Source organism: Aphelocoma coerulescens, chromosome 5 (assembly GCF_041296385.1).
Source record: "Aphelocoma coerulescens isolate FSJ_1873_10779 chromosome 5, UR_Acoe_1.0, whole genome shotgun sequence".
In the NCBI taxonomy this organism is placed as follows: Eukaryota; Metazoa; Chordata; class Aves; order Passeriformes; family Corvidae; genus Aphelocoma; species Aphelocoma coerulescens.
Window position 1 is genome coordinate 61,843,867 of NC_091019.1, and position 25,259 is coordinate 61,869,125.

The following is a 25,259-nucleotide window of genomic DNA, read 5'->3' on the forward strand; positions in this document are numbered from 1 at the left end:
CAGAGTGAGAAATGGCAATAAAGAAAAGAGCTAATTTGCCAGTCATTAAAGAACACCGTCTAAGGCTTATGCCCTCTCAGTCTGATATTCCTGTTAAATACAAAAACAAACTGGCTGATCTTCCACAGTCTGCACAGAAAAGGCTAAATATGTAAGACTTCCCTAGAAGCCAAGAGTGATGAAAAGCTCCTGGTCATAATAAAACACACATTTTCAAGAGCATCTACCACCTGCTTAAACAAAACAAAAAAAACCCACCCTTTTAGATATTTGAAGCCAAATTCTGTAGATCCTCAGTGATTCTTAAGTTCTTCATCTGCTTCATATTGTAGAACCCAGTCCCCCTCCCATCCTCTTTCCACCCTTATCCCCACTCTTAGGATGTTTGTAAAGAGCAGTTTTATCCCAGCAAGACCCAAGGATGGTGTCAGCAGGACTGCAGTTTTCCCTGGGTGTAGTCAGGACACATGTCTCCACCAGACCTCTGTGACCCAGGAAACGTCCAGCCACACTTGTGGTGACACTGAGTGGGCACAAGTCACATGGCTGAAACTCAGTCCTGGGCTCAATATCCTGAAAACACTCTTCTTGTCATTTAAAGATCAGAACTCATAGTTAGGCCTATTTAAAACTGAAAATATCAAACTCAGTTCTCCTTCTCATAATCTCCTGCCTGCTGTCTTCTTCAGTCTTGTTTGAAAAGCCTGTTGGGGTGGTGGGAGGGGAGGAAAGCGATTTGGGAGCCTTTCATCCATAAAATCATGAGATACGGCTGGCTTTTTAGTACAGCATTTCACAGCACATGGCACAGTAACATCTTGAGATTCCTGGCACAAAGAAACAAGGTTTGAGATTATATATATATATATATATCTATATATATCTTTAATAGCAGTGACGCAAAGGCAGATGGTTCTCAAAGCAAAGGCTTAAGGCTAAACATTCCCTTTGAAGGGTCCTACTACCAGAAACTAAACAGGGAGGGAAGTAAAACACTCCTTGCTACAGCAACAGGGCCTGATTGCCTTCTAATACACAGCATTTCACCCTGGAGATCTCCACTTATTTCAATGAGATTAGTCTCACAAACGAGGGAAGAATTGGAAAGGATAGATTTTTCTTTGGGATTTGGGGCGTTTTATTTTAGCTGTGGGAAACAGAGAGAATACAGAACATAATGAGCAGATTAGCAACTAAATCAAATCAACAGCAGAAAAGAAAGGTCTGGATAATGCAGTCAGGGCACGTGCCAGCTGCTTACCTGCACAGCGTGCCTTGCCATTGGCACTGTTTAAGGAGCCACCCAAGCTGAGGCTGTGCTCATGACCTCCCATCCTCAAAGAGGGCTCACCTTCTTCCTCAGCGATGGGAGGAAGCCGATCAAGAGGCTGGAGATCTTCGCTGGTCCAGTAGGATCCATTGGCTGTCAAAGACCTGGTGCTTTCAACGCACTGCTCTGGTGAAGTGCTGGTATTTTTAACCCGTTTTTGCCTCTGTGGACCCATGTCAGAGCCATGAGGGAGGTTTTGTGAAGCCAGATCAGGGCCTCCAATGTAACCATCTTCTCTAGGATAGAAATATTCCTCATCCCAGAGGTCCAGGTCTCGTTCATCATCTGATTCCTCAGAATAATCCTCATAAACACCTCCATTATTCTCCAAGTCCTGGGTCCTCTCTTCTTCTGGCTTATGACCCACTCCACTCAAATTCAGCAGTGAGGCAGATATGGAGTCTCCTGCTTGTTGGATCGCTTCGTATATTTGAGACATCCAAGAAGACAGTGGCTGGAGGAAATTCTGAGCAGCCTCAGAAGCCATGTTTAACACTATGCCGGTGTCTGGTGATCAGTTGTTCAGCTTTGCCAGCATGTCACTTATAATTCAGGGAGCTACAGAATAAGCACCATAAGAAATTACTGTAAATTGCTTGTCCATCAACACCTGTCGACACACTATCTATGTAAGATGTCTAGAACTGAGAGGGGAAAATGGAAAAAGCACTTTTACCCATTGAGAATACCACCAGAAATCCAGAAATGATGGACAAATTGCACATATTCCTGCAGAGATCTGGAAAGCTTTTATTCGATTGTTAAACCTTAGATAAAAATAAGAACTCAGAACCTTGGAACACAAGTACCTTTTTGAAGTGCACACATTCTGGTTACAGCTGTCAACAGACCTGGGGAAAAAAAGGTACAAAACAACCTGCAATCAAAAATCTCAGATAACCTCCTGGCCCAAATGTCTATCACATCCTTAGCATTAGTATGACCAGGTGAGAAAACTGAAAGGAGGAGAATTTGGGGAGAATTGTGTTTTGAATAATGAAAATGACAGGCCTAAAGCTTGCAGTAGCAGCCCATGGCAGACAACCATCTCAAATGCTTTGCTACAGAAAGGCTGTGAACAAACTCTCTCTGCCCACCACCCAGAGTCGTTTTGCCATTCACAGAAATGACAAAAAAAAGCGCCGAACAGAGGAGGTGGAATATTATAGGTATGAAATTACTGGGAACAGAAGCAAGTTAACAAAAGCACTGGTGTTATCTCGAGATGATGCTTTCTCAAAATTCATCTAAACTCTAAATAAAAACATAACTTGCAGAAAGTTAACATGCCTTTTTGCCCAGTATACATCTTCCCACATCATCACAAGACAGATATTCTTTTAGGAACTCTGAGAAGGAGAAACCTACAAATAGGATGATGGGCTTAGGAAGAAAGAATTAAATAGGTGCAGATTTTAGTCTAAAAGACAGCTAAAAAGAAGATTCAAAAATTAATACCAATGTCTTGCTGAATTGAGAGGTCTGAAAGCAATCAAAGTATAAAAGGATGAATACAGTGTAACTGCAAGAAAATAAACTCAGCAGCAATGTGTATTAACTTATGAAATGATCTCCAGAGAAATGTAGTGGGAATATCAGTGTTGTGGATCTTTAAATGGAGCACAAGCTAGAAAGATCCCACTTTGCTTGGTGAGCAGCTATTTTAGACATGAGATCAGTGACTTAAGAGGACTTTACCTTAAAAAAAAAAACCTGTGCCAAATAATTTGGTCCAGTGATGTTGATTTATACTGCAGACACTTCCAACAGGTTTATTGTCAGCTTCAGTGTGCTAAGAATTGCAGCCTTAACAAGGGCAGTAAATGAATGCCGGTTACCAAAGGCATTTTAAAAGCTGTAGCTGTCACAAACTCCCTGGGCTCAGGGCACACACTGTTCCAGCATCCGTCTGGCAGCCTCCAGCCCTCAGCTCAGCCCCTGGGACTCAGATAAAGCTCCCTGCCACACATTAAATCTTTGGCAAGGAACAGACAGTGCCAGAGACTCACCTCCCAGGTGAGCTGTTCCCTTCACTGAGTCTCCTCTTTCCAACCCTGCCCCGGGCAAAGCCTCTCTGCTTTGTGCAACTGATTTTCTCATAGACCAGAAGAGATTAAAGGCTTCAAACAACCCATTTTCAACAAGATGCAGATTACTGGTAAATCACAGCACCAGAGAAATCACTGGTAGGAGATGGTACTTGTAACTTTTAACAGTGAGATTCTCCCAGGCTTGGAGGGAAATAAACTCTGGTGGGTAAGTGCTAGATACTGGATACAATTTTAACCTGTCATTTATTTACAGGCAAGAGCAAATGAACCTCTCATTTTTGATGAAAGGAGGACTTCACAATGCTCTCCCTCTGTCTCAGCAGCAAGATCTGTGACAGCAGTAGCCCTCAGAGGGATGCAGGCATCCAGGAGTGATAGCTAACCAATGGAGCTAAAATATATGGATGCTGAAATGAAGTTCTGATCTGTTCTAAAAATCAACAGAACATAGCCTTGTGATATTTGCATGGGGAATAATTAGCTCCTCTTGTTATTAGATTTTGAAGCCAACACCTGATCTGCCCAACAGTGCTATCCCACTTCTGGATGCTGTGGCTGGCTACACCGCACTCAGGCAAACATCACAGGGAGGTTGGTACCACAACCATGGGGATGGGGGGAGTTTTCAAGGCAGGATTTTGCTTTAGTAAGGGAAGTAAAGCAGTGACCTACAGCCACCTGCAGAGCTTGGATGTGGTCACTCAGTCATCTGAAGCAGTAGATAGAACTTTCATATACCAAGCAGTTGCCTGTAGTCTGGGGAAAAATATAACACACACATATACACACATCCACAACTCTACCCAAGACCTGGACATTGCCTGGATTGAATCCTAAGAACTCCAACAAGTGGTTTGATTTCAGTTTATAGACAATAGACAGACACTGATGTGTATTTCACCAGAAAAATCTGAACCACTTTGCAGTAACACCTGCAACTCCCATGTGCAACTTGCAACCCAGTGCCTACACAATCTCTACATGCAAAACCAATGTCTTTTCCAGGGTGCCTGACTCTGTTTCACCTTTGCTTTGCTTCTCCTACCATCCTCTCCCTCTTACTGAAGACTCCACAGTCAGTGATATGCTGAACAACTGGAGTTCAGTTGAATTATAAATGGTTTATTTCTGTACTTGCAGCAGATGGATAAAATGTGTAACAAGCTGCAGACAAGTTTAGGCGGGCAACGATTTTACAAACACACCAGAGGATCAAAGAGGGCTGAGCTGTGTTACAGGCTTGCTGTTTCCCAGGAGCTCTCTCCATTAATTAGGAGACACTGCTCTAACAGTGTGTTTATGATATATTTCACAACATGGCCTTTTCAACATAACGGATTTTTACTTTTGATTTCTCTAACAGTTTTGACTTGCATTAGAAGAAAAAAAAAAAAACTACAAGAACAGAGAAAAGCATAAAATGTGTGGGAAATAAAAAAAAAAATCCATTTCTTTTTAAAAGTATTCATCAAACAAGAGAGAGGAAAAAAAGCAGTTTAGCAAATTCACTTCAAGTTCCATCTTCTGAAACCACCCTTAAGAATTTTCACACCAAATCACATGCTAAACTCGAAGTTGTTAGGGGTTTTTTTTCCTCTCCTGGAAAATCAGATAGCTAAAAGGATCAATGCTAAGCCTCTCACAGAAGCCATCATAACCTTTACTACAATCTATATTCCCTTGTCTTGATAGGATCATTATTCCTGAGTAGCATTCCCATTGAGAGGTGCAATTACTGTATTGCTAAAAAAAGTAGACTATTACCAGAATTTCAAACACTACCCCAATGCAGAAGTTTATAATATTACCAAAGTGTCTTTCAATCTTCTTGATACGGAGGTTCCTAAAAAAAGTGACATCAGTGTGCATTTCTTAATATTTTCCTTATTCAAGCTGTTGCAGAGTGTAGGCACAAACTTCCTTTTCTTCAGTCACTTTTTGTGTGGCCCTTGGAATAGTTTTCTACCAAACCCCTCCCTTACAGGCAGAACACAGGTTGAAAATGGATCATATCCATTAACAGGAGCTTTATTTGTGTGGACATCAAAGAAGGGCAGTGTGATTGACCCAGCACAAAGCTCTGCTCCAAGTTTAGGGGGAAAAAACCTAAAACAAGGTGTGAATCTGAGCTGATGCCCAGAACATCAAGGATCTGTGCAAAAGGTAAGGCCATTTTGCTTTTCATGGAAGGGGGAAATAAGGAAGGCTTGAAGGGGTAAGATTTTTTGAGCTACTGAAAACTGTGTTGAGCCTGATCCTCATTTCAGACTAGAATCCAATTAGCACACATTTAAAATAGCAGAGAGGAGGTTAGCAATGTACTCAGATGAAGGCAGGCAGCAGCAACACTGGGCCAAGAAATCCTCTATCCTAGTTCTGGGAACAATCTGGACTCTTTGCTCCTCTTGCAGTTGCCAGAATTGTATCTAACAAGATGCTAGCAAAGCCCTTGCACTCTCACCAAACATTACTATGACGAAAATGTATTTCCAGCTGAAACTGTCACAGTGCCAAGCCCAGCCTGTGCACTTGAAGCTGTTCAGGGGGTTGGAGCCTCCTGCAGAAGTGTTGTGAGGTAAGTTCACAGACAGTGCCCAAGGTTCACATCAGCTGTGAGCGTCACTACTGACCAAACTTCCCCAAGGTAAAAACAAAACGGAAATACAGAACGTCTGGTAACTTTTTGGCCTATGTGCTATAAAAATGCTATTTATGTGGTTGAATTTACCACACAGAAGAGAAGACAGAGGCACTTTCCAAGTGATTATGTGCTCTGTGATAATAGTTTTCAGCTGGTGAATCAGAAACTCCAGGGCATTCAAGGAAAATCTAATGGTTGACGCCAATAAATTAGACACATCTCATTGGAAACGTTCATGGGTTACAAATCAACACAGTAATAAAGCCACTGCTGCAGAGCATTGGTCCTGCAAGCCCCAGAATGGTGAAAACAAAGATGAGCTCAGGCAGACAGCAATGTACCCGGCTGCACGGGGCTCAGCCCACGCACAGGAAGCCTGCAGACTTATTTCTCACTCCCAAATCATCTCATGTCTTTGCAGGCAGCTCGCTAGTGATGCTGTGCCAAATTAGTTGTAAAAATTGATACCCAAATGACAAAAGTGGTTTTGATCAGGATATTTAGCCCCATGTTGTCTCCTCCTTTCTTTTCATCCCTTTGTTCATGCTCTCCTTTTGTCAATAACAATGGCAACAATTACTGATCCTCACGGCTTCAGTGGGATGGGAAGAAGAGGAAAGAGGTAGAAGAAAAAAAGGAATTATGCAAATGTGACATTTATCGTTCAAAATTGTGGAGCCTTTTTCAAAAAAAACCAGGTGTCTCCATCATACAGAGTACATGATGACAAATTCAAGAAAAAAAAAAAATGTTCCTGGAAGACCAGCATACAAATATTGTGCTCAGAAGCTCCAACAGCAATGGGGCTGAGGAGCTGATGATGATTTCCTATGCTGACCTCTTCACACCTTTGTTTTTGCCTAGGCTGTAAGAACTACTGAAATCAGAGGTATGTTCGTCTCATGTAAGTCCAGGGCACCCAGAAAACAGAGGATATGTGAAAGCACAGATAGATATTATTGCCATCAAAATATTAATACTAAACCTAGGGGGATTTTCAGGAGAGAGAAAATCTCTACACCTCCTTGGCCATAATATTGGGTTTGGATATGCAGACGAGCCAGATTCTGACTTGGCACTGGTGTTAAATCCAGAGTCGCTCCACTGAAGGCAGTCACATCCTCCAAATCAAAATAAAGCCCTTTGCATTTAAAGAGCCACTTGTCACCAGAGGCACAAAAAAGCCCTTAACTGTTCCATGCCAAGTGGTTGTACAAAAAGCAGCAATGAATAACTTCATCTATACTTCTCCAGCCGAGGGTTACATAAAGGGCAAAAAGAAATTCACAAATCATTGGAGTATTAGAAAAGTGGTGTTAGCAGAGGCAACTGTTCTCTCACAGGCTAAAAGAGCGAGAAACATCTGTAATTACTGGATTAGGGGAATGAAAGAAGAAACCTGCAGTCAGAAATTACAGCACATTCTGTAATTGAGCTGCTGCCATTTGCCAGCTTGCATGAAGACAGAAGAGCCAAAAGCAAATCACAAGTTCAAAAGGCTGGAGAAACACCAATTTACACCACCACTCGAACCCACCCACCTGTGCTGTCAAGCTGTTCCCTAGAGCAGACCCCATAGACTCCACCCTGCCTGCAATTGTGCTACCCAGTCTGCAGCAAGTGAACAAACCAGGGTCAATCAGAGCAATTACTTGCATGGAAATTAGCAGTGGGAGAGCATGTCTAGCTGTTTAACAAAATGAAGATATTTTAGAAACATTTAGAGGAGTCACCCAGTTCCTGTTACTCCTTCCCCCACGCACACACTCCATCCTTGCAGAGCCTGTGGGAATTGCTCTGTGTGGACCACCACCAAGCAGTGCACACAGAGCTGTTTGGGAGACAAAAATGCAGTGGATGATTCCTGGTGATCCATCTTTGTGTGCACACGTGGCTGAGCCTGTAGCTCCCATCTCCTCTCACTTCTAAGTCAACCACCAGTCCAGCCAGAAATCCTGGGAGGCTGAGGGGTCACTGGGAAAACTAGACCTAGATTCAAAGGATTTAAAGGAATTTGGAGATAGAGATCTGAGCAGGCAGCTGTCCCTACTGACTTAGGAACTGCTCCCTCAGCTACTCCTTCATTAAACTCAGCCTTGTTGCAAACCAAGCTCTCCAACATCTAGGGCAGGCATCAGTGGCAGCAATCACGCTGTCCCATGGCCAGTCACACTTCCTACGTGCCTCTATGGAAGCAGTTGAGAAAAAAAGCAATTTAGAAGAGCAGCTTCATTTGGGCACTGAGAAACTTTCCTTTCACAAGCTTCTCTCCTTCCTGCCACTGGTTGGTCAAGGAATCTCAGCTACCTACCTCAGCTGGGTGACAGGAATAACCTCAGGCCCGCTTTCAATCTGCCCTTGCTGAGGACAGTGGAGATACTGGGTACTCAGCATCAGCGTTAAAAGGACCAACCAGAGTTGTACTCCTTTGGAGAAGTACACCCCTGGGTTTTCCACGGCTTTGGAGGAAGCCAGACTGGTGCTGTCACACTCACCCACATTTCTTGTTTCTAAACATGAATCTCTGCCTCTGCTGCATATGACAGTCCCACTCACTGCATGTGATGGGTCCCCAGGGCCCGCCCGGGCCCAGGGCAGCACTGACAATGAAAGGCAGCACCCAGGCAGCACTGCTAACATTCCAGCCCTTGGTGAGTGTTATAGGTGTTGATGCTTTCCTTAAAGCCTCAGCTATGGGAGATGAGTGGTTTATATAAGAACTGCATCTCCGTTTATTTATTTTCAGTGTGCAGCTAGCCCCAGAGGCTGGAACAGTGGCTGTGCAGAGCAGCTTGAGAACATGAAATGAAAGTGCTCTTGAGGCTGATAAAACAGAAGGAATAATGAAAAAGAAATCTTCCTTCAAGCCTCATCATATTTATGCTGTTTTCACATATCAAGAGTACATCTTTAACAAGTGTTCAAGGTAAGGCACAAGTGGAATATTTTCATGTAAAGCACAGTGTACTAAGCTACGATTTCCTTCCCAGTCTCAGGTTACATCATTATGAAAAGATTAGGGTGTAGAACAAAGAGGACCCTTCACTTTCTTGAGCCCCAGCACTGAATCATATGGTTGGTCACAGCTCTTCACACAAAGGTTTGCCCAGCACTGTCATGTGTACCTGTGACATTCACTTCACCCATGAACTTTTGAAGTAAAGGGCTCCCCAACACTATAAACACCATGCACAGGAACATCACACCTCCTCCCAAAATCCACTCTACAGATGGGGACACCAAAACTTCTCAGCATCAAATGGTCTCAGATGAGACCTCACTGACTTCTCTCAAGCCTCTGCTCAAGGGAAGGTCCTCCTTCCTTGTGTGGAGAGATGATTCAAGGGGCAATTTCCTGTACACACTCTCCCCGGGCCTGAAAGATCACCAGTGCTGTGAAGAACTACTCCAGCTGGTTCTAAAGGCGTGGCAGTCAATCTTTCCCTCCCTAAGGAATTCTACACCTGATCTATATTAAGGCTCTACATCACTCCAGAAAGACCAGGACTGTTTCATGCCACCACCTCTTCCTTCTGCACATGCTGGGGCACAGCCAAGCAAGCTTGATATGGTCTGGGCTACCTTCCTACCAGCTGTGTGCTTACCAGCTTCTCTACTTCTGCAGCCTGCTCTGAGCTCTCCCCTGCAGTGCCAAGTACATCCTAAATACAGGTTGGCTGTATCCAGATGAGCTCCAGCACTCCCAGTGAAGGGACTCCCACAGCTGCGTGAGAAGCAACCAGGGCAGCACATCCTTGCTCAAGAGATGGGCTCATCTCTAAGGTCAACAAACCAGTCTAGAACAGGATCCACAGAATGCTAAAGCACCAAAAATCTGCAATCCATTCTGTCCCAGTAATTAAGAGTCTTTGTCCTGAAGTCTCCTAAAAGATTTTTCAACGAAATCTTCATTTTCACAATGATCTTTTCCTTATCTTTGTCCCTTCATAGAGACACAAACTGTGCAATTAAAATTAAATCAGGAACAAACCAGGCAGATGTATCCTAGAGCCATGATGATGGGAACACCTATTTCATTCTGTCACTTCCCTTGTTCTGCAGTCAGGCTCTATACAGGAAAGCAAAAACAACAACAAAAAAGAGTCTCTGACATTTTACAGTACATTTTCTAAATGTCACCCTGTGTACCTGCAAAGTAGGCAGATTTGCTCATGTTTCTCTACCAACTCTCTTCTTCATTGGTAGATAACTTGAAACTCAACTGGATCCAAGGGCAAGAGGAGCAGCTCATGCACTGAAACCCATACACCCCCTTCCCAGGCCACAGCATTCATTTATCTGTGCTGTTGCATGTGGGGGTTCATCCTACTGCAGATGTTACAGTCATGCAAAATGCCTTCTCTCCTATTTAGATGGATATGTTCTAAGCATTCCTAATTGCAGAGGTGGAGAATCAAAAAGCTTTCCCCAGTTTGAGAGCTTAGAACTGGGAAGAACAACCATTAGTGGGCTGCATGTTGAATACCAGAGTATTGGAATCAAGATCTCCTTGCAACATACACAGCTCACCAGAAAAAAGTTGAAAAGAGGAAAATTGAATCCTAACCAGCAAATTTCATGTTGCAAACTCTCCCCATCCCGTTCCTTCCTACCCAGCAAAGCCAGATTCTGAATTTGAAGCAAACTCTTGCTTGTCAACACTCCTCTTGGGAGAGCTCCCTCACCATGCTGGAAGCAGCCTTCCCTGGCTTCCCTGCCCGAGCTCAGCCTCCAGGTTTCTACATTCGCCATATGACACACTGTGTTAGCCCAGGTTTTAATATATTCCCTCATGCTGCTGTCCTTTAAAAGCACTGGCATTTCCTACACACAGATTCCATATTGACTTTACAAGTACCAAGACGCCACGGTGAAATTTAAACTAAATATAGAGGTGGTATTTTTAAATAACTCTCAGCTCCAACTCGCCAAGCCAATTTTATTTGAACGGAAAAAGCAGACTCCAGCTTTAAGCTTCCATTGTAATTAATGATTACAACACATTCCTCTGCCGTATCAGATTTAGCACCTCATTAATGTATATGGTATTTTTCTTGCACAGCACAGCTGTAGTTAAAGTTGAATTAGTGTTTCCATTATAAGCCCATGTTTTCAAAGGTTTATCACTCAGACACATGAGATTTAGTCTGAAATGAAAATTGCCATTGAGAGTGTCAGCTGGGAAGCAATTTCTTGTCCTTCAAAATCTGGAAGCAACAAATACCAAAAAAAAAAAAAAAGCAAGCCACTCTGTTTATTAATAATTCACATTTTAAAAAGCATTGCAAATACTTGTTTACATGATAGCCTGTGACAGCTCCATAGAATGTCAACACCCACACGCTCCTGGGAGATGTGTCATCTTAAAAACTGAAATAAAAGCCACATTTTTACACCACTTGATGGGAGGCGAAGAGAAGGGGGGAAAAGACTTAAAAATAATATCGATGAGGGAAACTTATTAAAAAAACCCCATAGTCTTTGTTTAGAAACACTGAAGTTAGGACTTTCAGTTGAGAGGGGCGTGGGTGGGAATCGTTTCAAGTACCATTTGTACTTGTACCTTTTTCATGCCTGTCCCTGGCTCACTAAAGCATTTAGCAAGAATTGGTCCCGCTGAGTTCCTGCCACAGTTCCAAGCTTTCAACTGTCCATGAGTCCTGGAGTCTTAAAGTACGACCAGATCATGTCCTTTGCAGCAGCCACGCTGAGGCACAAGGCAAAATGAACAACAAAACAGCCTTGTATGAGCTCTACGCTTTGGGACTGTGTCCTTCTGCCATTACCTTTAAGACTGAACCATAGAAAAGCAGACCTTTCAATTGAGAGGCTTCTGAGGCCTCTTCTTGGCTGATTATCTCAGTGATTATACACTTACGACGTGCAAATTTACAAACAAATACATGAAGAAATTGCCAAACTCACAGTTGCCACCATTACCAGAACAGATGCATTTTTGATGGTTGAGAAAAATTAATTTTTTTTTTTTCTGACATAGTAAAATTCCCAGTTGTTTTGGCTCCAGTACTTGTGGGTTTACCCAAGGCAAAATGCTTCCAGAACACAACAAACACGTGAAGGAGTGTGTAATAGCTACTACAAGAAAACCAGGACAGGCATATCCTTTGTGAGCAGAAAGGCACCATTGTTGGTCAGAAACACTCACATTTTGCTACTCACTGGATAAACAAAACACTCCCACAACAGACAGAGCAGGGAGTGTGCTTCTTTCCCCAGTGCTGACTTTCATTTTTCAAGAGATTACTCCTGACGACAAAGATAATGGGAACACAGTAGCAATTGCATAGCCTTATGATCAAATTGCATATCCTTATGATCAAAACCCTATGGTTTTCCACACAAACAACCTGAGAAACAGCAAATGGACCTGTGTCTGTCCTCCCAGCAATCACAGCCTCCAGAAGATTCTGTACATCAAAGGCAGTGCAATACTGTGACACTTACCAAGGCCCTCACAAGCTCTGGACTTCCTTTTGCAGTGTTTTCTTCGCCCTTGTTGTTCCAGGCATGGGAGCTCTTCACAGTAGAGCTTCCTGTTGATGAAGTGGAAGAGGACTGCAGGGAGGATAACGAAGACTCCAGCTGCAGACAAAAACCCAGAAGCCTCAGGAGTAACTAAGAACAGAAAGTCAGAAAGAAAACATCAGCAAAACCAGGCAAAACTGCCTAGGGAAAGATGTGGTTTAAGCACAGCTGTATCCATGACTCTGCTTCCCCATCCTTTCCACAGAAGAAATAGGAATGAAATCCAGCAGAACATGGACTTGTGTTAAATGGATACAACATCCATTTAATACATTGGTCTACTAAGGATGTACATCACACAGACTTGGTTCCAATTAAGGCCTTAATTTCTGTCACGTGATGAATTCCAACACAGGAAAGACACCAACTGATTATAAGAAACCTCTGTAAAATGCAGGATTCTACCAGCTCCAGGAGAGACACTCTCCCTCTGTACTGCAACAAGGATCTGGCCAAGAGAGGGTCATTAAGGCCCCTAAACCTCCTTTGCAATTTATGTATTTTCTTTAGAACAATCAGATTACACATAATGGTACTCGCTAACTTCATTACATTCACTAAGAACCAGGTTAATGTATAGCCTATGATTCTCATTCAGCTGCTACTTTACCCTTAAGTGAGAAGTATATTACTGTACTACATAATTACCATTATTTTCTGGGGGAAAAAAAACCAAAAACCAGCCTGCAGCTCAGGTAATTCAGTTTAGCTCCTTGTGTGCCAGGTTGAGCCACAGGGGTTTTGAGCACAGTGGTTTTGCACTAGCTGATGTCCCAGCCCTGTTCATCAACATCCTTATGTCAAACTGTAAAGAAACAGTCTGATTTCAATTTATCATGTTCTGCCTGTACCACTGGGTCTGCAACAAACCACAGGCGCCAGCAAAAAGCTTTTAAAGCCATTTCACCTCTCTCACACATATCAAAATGCCAAAACAAGGGACAAACACTACATACATCACTTGATGTGGGTGGAAAGGGCGCACGTGTCAAAAACTTTCAGTGTCATCTGCAAAAAAAATTGGCTGGTTATTCTGGTAATTACTTCACCAGGAAGGGGTGAAGTTCAGCTGTTCAATTCAAGTCAAAGACCCCATAAAAATGAAATATCAGCAGCATCAGTGGCATACAAGGGATGCCTGTGATTACAAAGCTGCAGCTCACAGATGAAATGAGCAGGATGAGAGGATGTAAACAGAGCCAGCCCTGTCTGTGGAACATCCCACTGTGAATTTATAGGACTTGACTCAGCGAAAGACTTGGGCTAGAAGAGCTACACTGTCCCCAGTTACTGATAGTGCACTGTATGACTTCAGTCTGGGGGATTTAAAAAACTTAAATTAATACAAGCCAACATGTCTCAACTGGAAACAAAAATCACCAATGCATAGCAGCAGCCCACATGCAAAACAAATGAGTGGTCGGGACTGAACCCAGAGGAACATGTGCTACACAAACTCTGGAGGTGGCTCTGACCCTTCCTCACCCCAGCCCAAGGAAGGAACAGAAATATGCACTGAATCACAGCAGCTCAAATGACAACAAGGTGAAGCCTACACTTCCATTGCTCTGTTCTGCTTGGGCACAGACAATTCACAGAATCACAGAGTAGTTTGGGGACTTTAAAGACCATTTAGTTCTAATCCTCCTGATATGAACAGGGACACTTTCCCCTAGGATGTTGAGAGTCCCATCCAACCTGTCCTTGAGCCAGCACTGCAATGTGCTGCTATAACTTCCCTAGATAATTTGGCAGGCACATCTCAGGCCTATTTTCCCCTCACACCTCAGTCCAGGGAGCAGGGCTGGGGATGTGAGAGTGGCTGAGTGAGACATTGACTGGCTATTTTCAGCTGCTGAAGTCACCATTAAGTAGCTGCTGGAGCCAAGGATAAATCAAAGGAGATGAGTATAAATCAAAGCAGCTATAACCCCAGAATATACGTAAAAGCCTGGCTGGGTCCCATCACTGGCTTGCCCTGTTCTTGAGCACAGAATAAGCAGGAAAAAGGATAATGCTCTACCTTACATATAAAACACGTGGCATCACCACATCTCAGTACACAAGTGTGCAGCAAGGACACCACTGTTGTAATTTGTTTTACTTCATAGAAATCTCTGAGCCCAAGGAGACACCAGGGCTTCCCCTTCTCAGACAGGGCACAAGCAAGCCACCAGTACTTTTAAATATAAATTATTCAACACATTCTCTGAAACACTATGTAACCACCAGCTAGAGAAAGTCCTCAAAGTGCCCCTTTTCCCCAACAGACTTTCAAAGTAGCTCGCAAAATCCCAGAGGAAAAAGCAGATCTTTGACTAGACAGGGATCCTGAAGGAAGGCTTGGAGACAAATGATCACCTGCTATGTACTTGCTCTAAAGTAACTCAGACTGGCACAACAGTCCTACTGCCCATGTAATTCTTGTCTTCTGGTCAGATACAGAGGAACAAGAAAGTAGTAGCTCACTGGCATAGGACTTGGGACAACCCTTCCTGCTTCCCCTACTCCTTGGGGCAAAACAGAAAAGTCACCACCTGTCAGAGCTCACCAAAGGTCCAGCATCAACTTGAAGGAGGAAGTTTTCAAAGCCAAGTACTAAAAACTGTCCACATAGAGGCAGAGTTTTTGGGAGCACAGGCAAGAAGGGACTGCACAGACTCTTCCTATATGAAAAAGACCATCAGCCAGCTCCCAACAAAGGCTGAGATCCCTCACCTCCCTTCCTTAGAGGCACCAAGCAACTCACCCATCTCTCCTGAAGATATTCTCTCCAACTGAGAGGAGGTGCCTGGGACTTCTGCAGCACAAGGCAACAGAGTGCATGCATCCTGTCCTGTGGTTTTATGCACAAGTTTCCTCCTTTCTCAACCACAATATTCGTGCCAGATACCAGAAGTTTGTGCCACAGCATCTAAGAGAGAGCTGAGTTTGCACCTGAGCACTGTCTCACACACTGCCCCTGGCTCCAGCTGGAAGCTCAAATCCCTCTGGAGGGGAGCCATGAACGTGCTGCACCTGTGTACAGTCCTTGCCACACCTCCCAGCTCTCCTCCCAACCCTCAGCTGAAGGCCTTTCTCTGCAGATTTGAAACTCTAGGCTAAGGCTGTGCCTGAGAAATGACTGCAAAACTGATTTGGAGCTCTGTTCTGGCTTGTGGTGGATGTCTGGGCCTGAGAGATGTTGAGGAGGAAAAGTAGCAGAAATGCACACACATCCCTTATGCTGCAGCATTGCTGTAATGTGTCACTTTTCACACAGGTGAAGTGTCCATCCTTACACTAATGGATGACAGACTGTTGTGACTGGAGCAAGAACATTTGACAGACTAAAGCATGCAACTCTTGGCCGAAACCCTGGGAGATGCTGATCACCACGTGCTTTGGAACATAAACATTCGGCCAGGATCCTCCCCCATTTACCCATTTTTAAGCCAAGAAATTAATGCCATAGACACCTTTGTGCAGTGCCACAGTGGGTCCACTCATTCTGCTGCTCTGGTTGGGAGCACAAGGCAAGAAATGGTGTTTGTGCTCCTGGCAGGTTGAGGCCACACAACTGCACACACTCCTTGTCCACTGCTTAAGAACAAACTAGAGGTGCAGTGTGAAGGGCCCCGAGGCAGAAAAGAGAAGATCAGAAATGGAAGTGAGGTCAAGAGAAGAAATGTGAGAGGACACAGGGAACACAAGGCATTACATTGCTCCTGCTCCAACCTCTCCGCAAAGCCACTGATGCCATGAAGATTTTTGCCCTTTCCTTTATACCCCTGTTATACCTTTTTACAACTTCTGTATTCCTAGTGCTTTTTTGCCTACATTCTTGGACTTGTTTGTCAAGCTAAGAGAGAAAACATTTTAGAAGCTTCGTAGCCAGAGATCAGTGTGCCCCAGACCCCAAGGTCCTCTCCAGAACACATTCTGTAAACCAAGATAGAACCATCCAGGGGAAAGTTCCTTGGGGAGGGGGGCTCACTTGAGCCTCTCATTGGGGAATCTTTGATAGATCTGCTAATTAGTAACACCTATAATGTTATACCCAATGTTGGGGAAGGGGAGAGAGAGGTGTGGAGACAGAAGACGAAGACATAGATAGACTCGGTGGGGTACATCTCGATGCATATGACCTGGACGTGTACACCTAAGGATCCTTAAAATAAATACCATGGTAAAATCCCTTTTCCCCTTCTAACCGTGTATGACCCCTGATTTTAAGACCAGGAAAAGGCATCACCACATTCCCACTAAAAGATGACTTCAGGGAGAGTCTATCCAGAAGAACAAGGGAGGTGTGTTGGCCACACTGTTACATGCATTGAATGCAGCTGGGTTTTGGCTTGTAGCAGGTTTCACAGCAATTCTGCTACCAGACCTGGCCTCTTCCAATGGGCCAGGGCCAGGGGAATGAACACAAGAAGCTCCAGAGTAGATTGACTTGGAGAGTCTACAACCAGCAAGACCTTAATACCTTCTGCTTTGCAAGGGTTAAATTCTGCATAAAATACTATTCCAGACAATAGTTCTTTAATTTCATTTGATACCAAACTCCCTGAAAAAGGAATGTTTACTGGTACTTTTTAATTATGAAATAAAAAGAAACCATAAATTGTCTGTTTTGCTGTCTGTGCTAATTACATTTCATTATATATTTGGAGTAAGCTATGATTTTCCTGCTGGTTCCCATGACATTTTTCATTATCAGCCACTAATTGTCTAGCATGCACACTGCATTGTGAACCAAGTAGGCTGGTGCGTGGGCAAAAGTTCTAGCGAAAGCTGCAAGGCAGTACAAGTGTACATTATTATTATTACTATTATGATGTATTAGAGAGTTTCCACCTACTTGCATATCTACATATCCTCATCCTTATCAGCAGTGTCACAGCACAGCAAGGCCCAGGAGTCCACCCTTGTGCTTGGCAAGGCTCAGCAACTACTGAAGGGAAGTTATGTGGGATGGAACGATGGCAGCAGCCCCACTGCAAGGAGAAGTTCCCTGCTGGGTGCGATGGAAACACCAAGCAGCTTTCTCAGTCACTTCCTCTGCTCAGTGCCCAAAGCACGTGGGTATCAGAATCTTGTCCCTTTGCCCACTCACAAGCAGAGGCCAAGGTTATAAAGGAAAGCAGTGCCATATGTGGCCTCCTAAAGGAATAGGATAACTAATGGGATCTTTCTGAGACAGCAAGACAGAAGAAAAAGGTAAAGGGTTTCCAGAAGCCATGGCTAACACTGTATCCATTACAGCAAAATCTCCAACAAATCCACTCCTATGCAAACTCAGAAAGTGCCACAGAGGGTGAAGCAACTCCTTGCATGCAGCATTTCATAAACTCAGCCAGAGGGAAGCTGTAGGTGCCAATTCTTCACACAGCAAACTGCAAGAACATGACCACTGCTCGTCCTTATCAGCCTTGGACAGGTGGCACTTCTATTCATGTGCACCACACACACAATACACAAACACTTCAGAAATAAATGTGTGTTTTCACAGGATTGCAGCTCTCTTCTGCTATCTATTTCAAAGGAGACAAAGCCCGACCCTTTCCAACAGCACTGTGAGGGAACAGTTGTATAACTCCCCCTCTTCTCCTCAAGGTGATCCACAAATACATTATCAGAAACGCAATCAGACCACATTCAGTGATGTAGCAGAAGTGAAACTCCCATCCAAGGCAGGAGGACATGCCCTGCACAGAGGCTCAGTTTCACACACTTTATTTTTATGTGCTGATTTACAGATAGCAAGAATGAGGAGGTTCTCCAGTCCTTTTATATAAGGAATATGAAGACCTGAAAGGCACTTATGACCTGACTATACCTCTGTTTACTTTGACTGCAAATTTTGTCTGATCAAAGGGTGGGGGAATGGCCCCACTCGTAGCTGTTGCTGATGTATTTGCAGGTCATCTTCAAAGATTTGAGCTGCTCTTATGGCCTCTGACATAGGCACACTATTTCAAAGGTCTCAAAGACAGTGAAGCAACTTCATCTCCCTCTCTTCTACCACCCACAGAGCCACCCAAACACCTTGCAGGCTTCAGTGCATTTACCCCCCCCCCCAGCAAGTCTCTGAAGCAGGGAAACACTAACAAAACTGCCCCACAGAACGGGAGCCATGGCACAGGAACAACCCAAAAGGGTGGAAGTTAGACCCAAAAGAGCAATCAAGAAACGTCACATCCATCTACACAGGCATTTCAGTGCTCAGAATTGGCTCATGTTTCACCCCAAAGCTGAGGCTACCAAATAGAACATCGACAGCACCTTCCTAGAGATGACATCATGGTGACAGTCACAGGACTTCAGGCATCTGTCCTCAGTCACACTGGGTCACATAAATGCCACAGGATGGTAATTTTTTACCCCAAGAACCTTATTCTCTTAGGGATACAATCCAGTAGAGGTGCTTGACACCTTCAGGCCACACTGAATTGAAGGCACATCAGGCACAAAAGGAGACACAGAGGCAGTAGCATGTAGCAAGTGCCCTCCCCTTAGAAAAGGAAGGCCTGAGATAAGTTCTCCCTTAGACTCACATTTTCCTTTACCCAGTATCATGTCCAAGGTGCAGGACGAGAGGAGGGCAGCCTCTCCCCTTGGGGCTCAGCTTGGCTCACTGTGAAGCCTGAATTGGGGCCAGCAGTAGTAGCAGATTTGATTTTTCTCAGCCTGCTCATAAGAGCCAGACTCAGAATTGAATTCTCAGGATGCAGTCTGGATTTCACTTAGAACCTGCAATAGATAAATGACCAAGACATAAATACTGGGAGGGCAAACCTCAAAGTACCCAGCAGCCAATCTGTGAGAGCCATAAGCCCAGTTTCAAAAAGGCTTTCCCTGAGGCCAGGTTTTCCATCTTACAAAGGCTGCTCTGTACTTTGCTATGTACGACCCTGTGGCAGCACTCTTTTCCCAGCAGTAAAAATCCCATCCTGGCCTTGAGCAGTGCTCTTGATGACATTTGTAACTGAGCACACACGGTTCTATGAAATATTCTGCCTTCAACAAGAGGCATTTTTCAACTAGAAAAGATGAAGTATTAGTTTTAGTGGATGTGTTTTAAACAAGTGTGGAGCAGTAGTTCAAGTCCACAGCAAGTACACAGCCTCTGCAAACAATGACACCTGAAATTCTGCATCCAGAAGAGTCCTGGCTCTCTCCCTATTCCTCTCTCTGTAAGCAAACACACCACAAATACAGATGGAACAAGGGGGCAGAAATGTGTCCTGATGGACAGGGAGCATTCATGCTGTCTGGTGGAGATCACTTTCAAGGGTCATCCAGAGGTTCATCATCAGTTTTAGTAATAACTATAAAAATGGCTCCAGTTCAGCATGGTATTCAAAATTCATTGAGGTCAACAGGGCCAGGGAGACTGAGAATTTGAGCAGCACACAACTTGAATTGTCATTCATGAGCTGAAAGCTGGTCCCCTCCATGTCAGGGCTGAACAGATTTGATGGGGACAGCACCCATCCAGGCCTTGGTCCTCCTGGCCCAAGGTCCCTGCCAGGATTGTTCCCAGAGCTGGGCCCACAGCTGAGGTAATCAAAGTGAAACCTGCAGCCTCACAACTCTTCATCTCAGTTCTTCTCCAGACCAGTGAAGAAAAATTAGAACCAGATATAAAACTACCTTCCCAGCCCACAATCTATAAGGTACCCTCACACTCAAGAGTTTGCCATTTCTTCTCCATCTCAGTATTCACTCTAACCTCTGAGCTTTGCTAAAATTCTCGGTTCTGCACTCTGGAACTATTTTCCATTGTAAAACCAGCTATCACACAAAGCAGTGAGCTACCTTGGAGGTCAAAGGTTTTACCTAAGACATAGGAAAGCAAGAAAATGGCTGTAGTGATAAAGATAAATACAACTTGAACTAGCTCAAATGAAAGGATCTAGTCCCTAAAAGTCAATCTCCTGCTGCTTAGGGCTCTCATGTTAGAGATGAGATCTGTACTCAAATGCAAATAAATCAAACAGGACACAGATCTGAACTTGCCTCTTAAGATATCCTTTGACTACCCACCTTCTGGAAAAAGTACCACAGCAGCAAGGGACAGCTGTTTTTTCTCACAGACAGCTCAGAGAGGAATTCCATCCTGAAAGAGGACACAACCTGGGTCTAGGAAAGTTTTTTCAAGATGATGCATTTCTTAGGAAAGTTTATAATTTAAAACAGAATTTAATTGTCCGACAAGAGCACCTTTTCTCAGTTTGTGCTCCCTGGAGTAGGTTTGTCTTTGATCGTGTCCCGGGTTTGTTTTCAGGCACGGTACAACACAGAGATCATAATCTGATACCTTTTGTCATAGCTGACACCAACACTGCCTTACTGGTAGAAAGGGAAGACTAGGGCTGTCAGTCTGCCACCTTTCTTGAACACTGAAGTCACGCTTTTTTTTTTTTCCTTTTCTTAAAGACAACTTCTTTGTTGCCATGGTATCACTAATGCAGTATTTTGAGACAGGGAAAGAAGATAACTGTGCACCATCACAGTGACACATCTATCAGCTGCCATCCTCTCAAAAAGGATAAATAAATAAGGATGCCAATGCAGACTTTTAAAGGCTCCTCCACCCTTTAAAATTTTTCCCTCTCACATACAAGTCGCTGTCTATGAAGTTCATGCCTCGGTATTATTATAGAGGTCAGAATTTCTCTCACAGCAAGCAGTGTTGAGTTATTTTTCAATTCCTTCCCTTCTCCCTATGCTACATGACACCAGCTGAAGTACACACTCACAAGAGAACAGCACCTGCATGTTCAGAAAGTGCCAGCCTGGCTCCCCATGTTAAACCATGCAGTGACACTTTGCAACTCCTGCTTGTACAGTGATTTCTCCCTGAACTCTCCACTGCTGAAAACAGCTCTCATTCATCTCAACAGTGAGAGAAAGAAAAAGGGCACTCTGATGGTGTCTCTCATATAACCACCTTCATCTCCCTGTGATCCTGTTATCCTTGTAACCTTGGAGTCTTTCCTATCACTGCCAGAATTACTTTAAAACAGAAACCTTTACTAACTTAGCAAATCAAGGCCTGGCACTCAGCACAATGACATTTCCCTCCTTGGCTTGTGAGAACATTGAATCAGGTCCCTTCCAAAACTTCAGAGATGGCTGTGCCCACCACTGGCACACGTCTGCTATGTCAGTAAATCCAGGGAACAGTCACAGTGAGAGATGTCCCTGTCCCCATGCACTCCCTGACTTGGGATCCAGATCAATAAACAGGCAACGAAAGACACAGTGGCTTCCAGCACATGCCACAGCCACAGTGGTGACATGATGAGCTTTTCATCTCCTGGGTGATCCAAAAGGAAGAATAATGTAAGGAAATGGAAGCTTTTGTAAGCTGAATTTACCAGGGCTTCTGTAACAGAGAAGAGAGCAGAGAGCAACAAGCAAAGCAGCAACAAAAGGTCAAACAGCAAGGACCTCCGATATGAGTCAAGAATTAAACAGTGAGCACAGAGTCCTCTAGAGAATAAAAATAAGTATTTTACATTTGGGAGAGAGAGGAAATGGGAGGAGAAGGGGAAGAAAGGAAGATCTCAGTTGCTGTTTCACTTATTTGGGGGCATAAAAAGAATAAGTTGTCTCCACTCAGAACTGAAGTGCTCTCACCTCTTCAAAGAGGAATCTAATTGGGACCTTTATGCTCTCATGTGCTTATTTTCCTCATCCACAAAACCTTGCTCTTAGTTTCACCAATTTGACCCAAGGCACAATGACTCATCACAGCAAAAGGCTGGACAGCAGCTTTGGGTTTTTTTGAAAGACCTAAATAAACCCTGCTCCATCAATTGACCAAGGACGACGCAACAGTAAACCTCTCACTGAAGACTGTGCGTTGCCTTGGCAACCTGTCTGATCTCCATGGCTCCAGGGACTGGAAATGTGCTGCCAACAGGAGATTTTAGCTAATCAAACCAAATCTCTTAATACTTACACGATTTCCCATCTGTAGAGAGCAGGCCACGTGCCAATGGAAAGCAGGGCACCCTCTGAACACAGCCCTGGCTCCTCCTTGACCTGTTATTTGTTGGATCCTTGTGGGCCACAGATGTCTCCTGCCAGGTACCAAAGGAGAAGGGTGGCAAGGGACCACAACCTCATACCTGCATTCAGCACATCCTGGCAGGATGCAGGGGGGGAAAGGCAGCAGGACCTTCACAGCATTCGTGCCTCAACCCCTGACCTTTGGAAGAAAAATGAAGTTTCTGATATTGGCATCACACACCCCCTTGGCGCTACTTGTTTGGAGCCTTCTGAAGCTGCTCCATCCCTTTTTCAGCTCCCAAGAAATACATCCAGGTACCAGCAGTGGCAAACTGCTGACCAAAATGATAGAATAGGACAAGGGTGTACCTCTTGACCTTCCTTGATCAGGGACTGCTGTCAAACTGCAGGACAGAACACCTGCTTTTTTCTAAAACTTCTAATTGGCAGTGCTAAAAGAGTAGCTTTGGTGGCTAATTTTGCCTTGAAAGCATGAGCAGTCATTGATTTTTATTTTCTTTAAAGGAATAGCCAGACCAACCTTTACAAAGTTCCACTAAAGGTTTCCGGCCCCTGCATTTAAGCCCAGCCACAAATCCAGACGATCAGTCTGGCATTTAGCACACAAAGAGAGGCATGAGCAGCAAGGGGGAGAGAAGAGTGTTCTGCAGCTGTGCTGCTGCTGCTGATGAGACAAGAAATTCTGTGTGGTGGTGATGAGATTCACATCCATGAAAAACCACCAGTTTCCATCTAACAACCACCAGAGCTACATCACCAAAGATGGCCCTATGACCCTTCCATGAAATTGCCAAAAGAAATCGGGATGTTTGAGCAGCAGACTCAGCTTTGGCATTCAGGCTCTCCTTCCCCTCCTGGATCATTCTTTACAGTATCTCAGAGGACACTGATCCACAAATCTCCGAACCCAAAAGCCACAGATCCTACATGGAGTTTCATTCCACACAGGTTGCTTGCTGCCAGATTAACCCCTGGTATTGCCACAATTGGCACGAGGGAGCCTCAGATGTTTTTTGACCTGGTACAGAGGATGTCTGCACAGGAGGAGCTGCCCCACCACAGCTTCCTGGGATGTGGATTAGCTACCACCCTCAGGCTCCTGCTCCTGAGGAACGGGATGGAAGAATTGTTGGCATTTAACAGGGAGGCCTGAAGCAGAAGGCTGCTGCTCATAAAGCAGGGCGTGGTTTCAAAGACAGAGTATTGTGGAAGATTTCTAGGCCTCTGGTATCGACCAAGTGACCCACGCCCTCAGAAAATATGTTCTAACAATAACAAAAGCCATTAAAACAAATGCTTGTGGGGAAAAAATAATGTCAGCAGTTTCTAGAGTCATGTATTTAATCAAGTGAAGAGCTGAGCAATTACTGCCACTTTCTACCATGGCCCTGGGAACATTTCTCTCTCCACATAAGTACAAACCAGTTAACCAGTTACTAGGGCTGCATGGAGAAAGGCAGGAACTGAAGTAATTTCTCAGCTAACCCAGGGCTCTGTGAAAAAGGAGAGGCAATGAAGTCCTGCAGGCATAAGGGAGAGGGAAGCAGAGAACAGTTCACTTCCTATGTGTGCCTTCCCAGTTTATTCTTTCCTACATCATGCCTTCTTCTCGTCCACTCACTCCTCAGTTTTATTTGCTCTCAGTTCAGCCAAAAACTAAAAAGTTCATCCAAACTGAATCAAAGATGAACCCTGGTACTTATGCCTGAAATATCTGTCTGTACAGGCCATGGAAAATCAAAAGCAGAGACGTCACTGGTCTAATGGGGAGCAGGAATGATCTCAGAGAAAACAATTGTTGATACTTTAAATCACTCTCCATAATTCCCTTGTAAAACAACATGCAGGGCAGGACCCCAGCGTTACAAAACCTGGGAGAAGGACCTTCTCCAGATGGAAGGGCCTTCTCCAGATGCAAGCAGCCACAAAGCTGTTTCAGAGGATTCATTTGCATTAACAAGTTTCAAAGCATCTACCCAGAGTTTCTTTCAAGCAAAAGCTGTGACGTCCGACTGTTCTCAGGGATAAATGGAGAGCTGTGCCACTTCAGAGCCAGGAGAAGGGAAGGGGGGAGGCAGATAGAGGCGACTGTTAGCCAGAGCCGATGCAATGGAGATGGACTAAAATAGATTCTGTGCACTTCAAGGGCTTCTGCAGCACCAATGCTCCAGCCCAGCCCACGTGAGCAAACATACACACACACACTCTGCAAAACCCTTGACATAAAGGACCACAAGAATAAAGTGCAGCCTGTTCCTGGGATGTTTTCAGACACACTGAGCCAAGCTGTGGAATCTATTCACTATTTGTTGGGATCCCTTCAGCTGTTTTCTCCCACAGCCATCATGCTACATTAAGTTCCTTTTGTTTCTTTGAACCTATCTCAGTCACAAACCCCTGCAAGCACCCATGGCTTCCCTTGCACAGTGATCAGATGTGCCCTCTGCTTAACAGGAATGCAAATACTTTGCACTTTTGTTACTCATTATGGATCTAGAATTACGGTCTACTAATGCCTTTCAATAAGATCCGGAAAACCAACAGGAATCAAAACAATGTCAAAGCAGAAAACAGAAGAAAAGTCTTACTCCTATTTCATTCCTTGCAATTTCCGAGATCTTTGTATTTCAAGAAAACAAAGCAGCATGCAAATCCAAAGTTACTA

General features: G+C 44.2%; 1 protein-coding gene across 1 annotated transcript in view; it reads right to left on the reverse strand.

The window, feature by feature from the left end:
* Positions 1-25,259, reverse strand: part of SYT16 (synaptotagmin 16) — a 93,301-nt gene that overhangs the window by 36,635 nt on the left and 31,407 nt on the right. Inside the window, exons 4-6 of the mRNA XM_069018500.1 lie at positions 12,488-12,658; positions 2,140-2,181; positions 1,352-1,888 (exon numbers count right to left, since the gene is read on the reverse strand). Of these exons, the coding sequence (XP_068874601.1) occupies positions 1,352-1,817 (466 nt within the window). The 5' untranslated portion in view covers positions 1,818-1,888; positions 2,140-2,181; positions 12,488-12,658. The remainder of the gene's footprint in view (positions 1-1,351; positions 1,889-2,139; positions 2,182-12,487; positions 12,659-25,259) is intronic.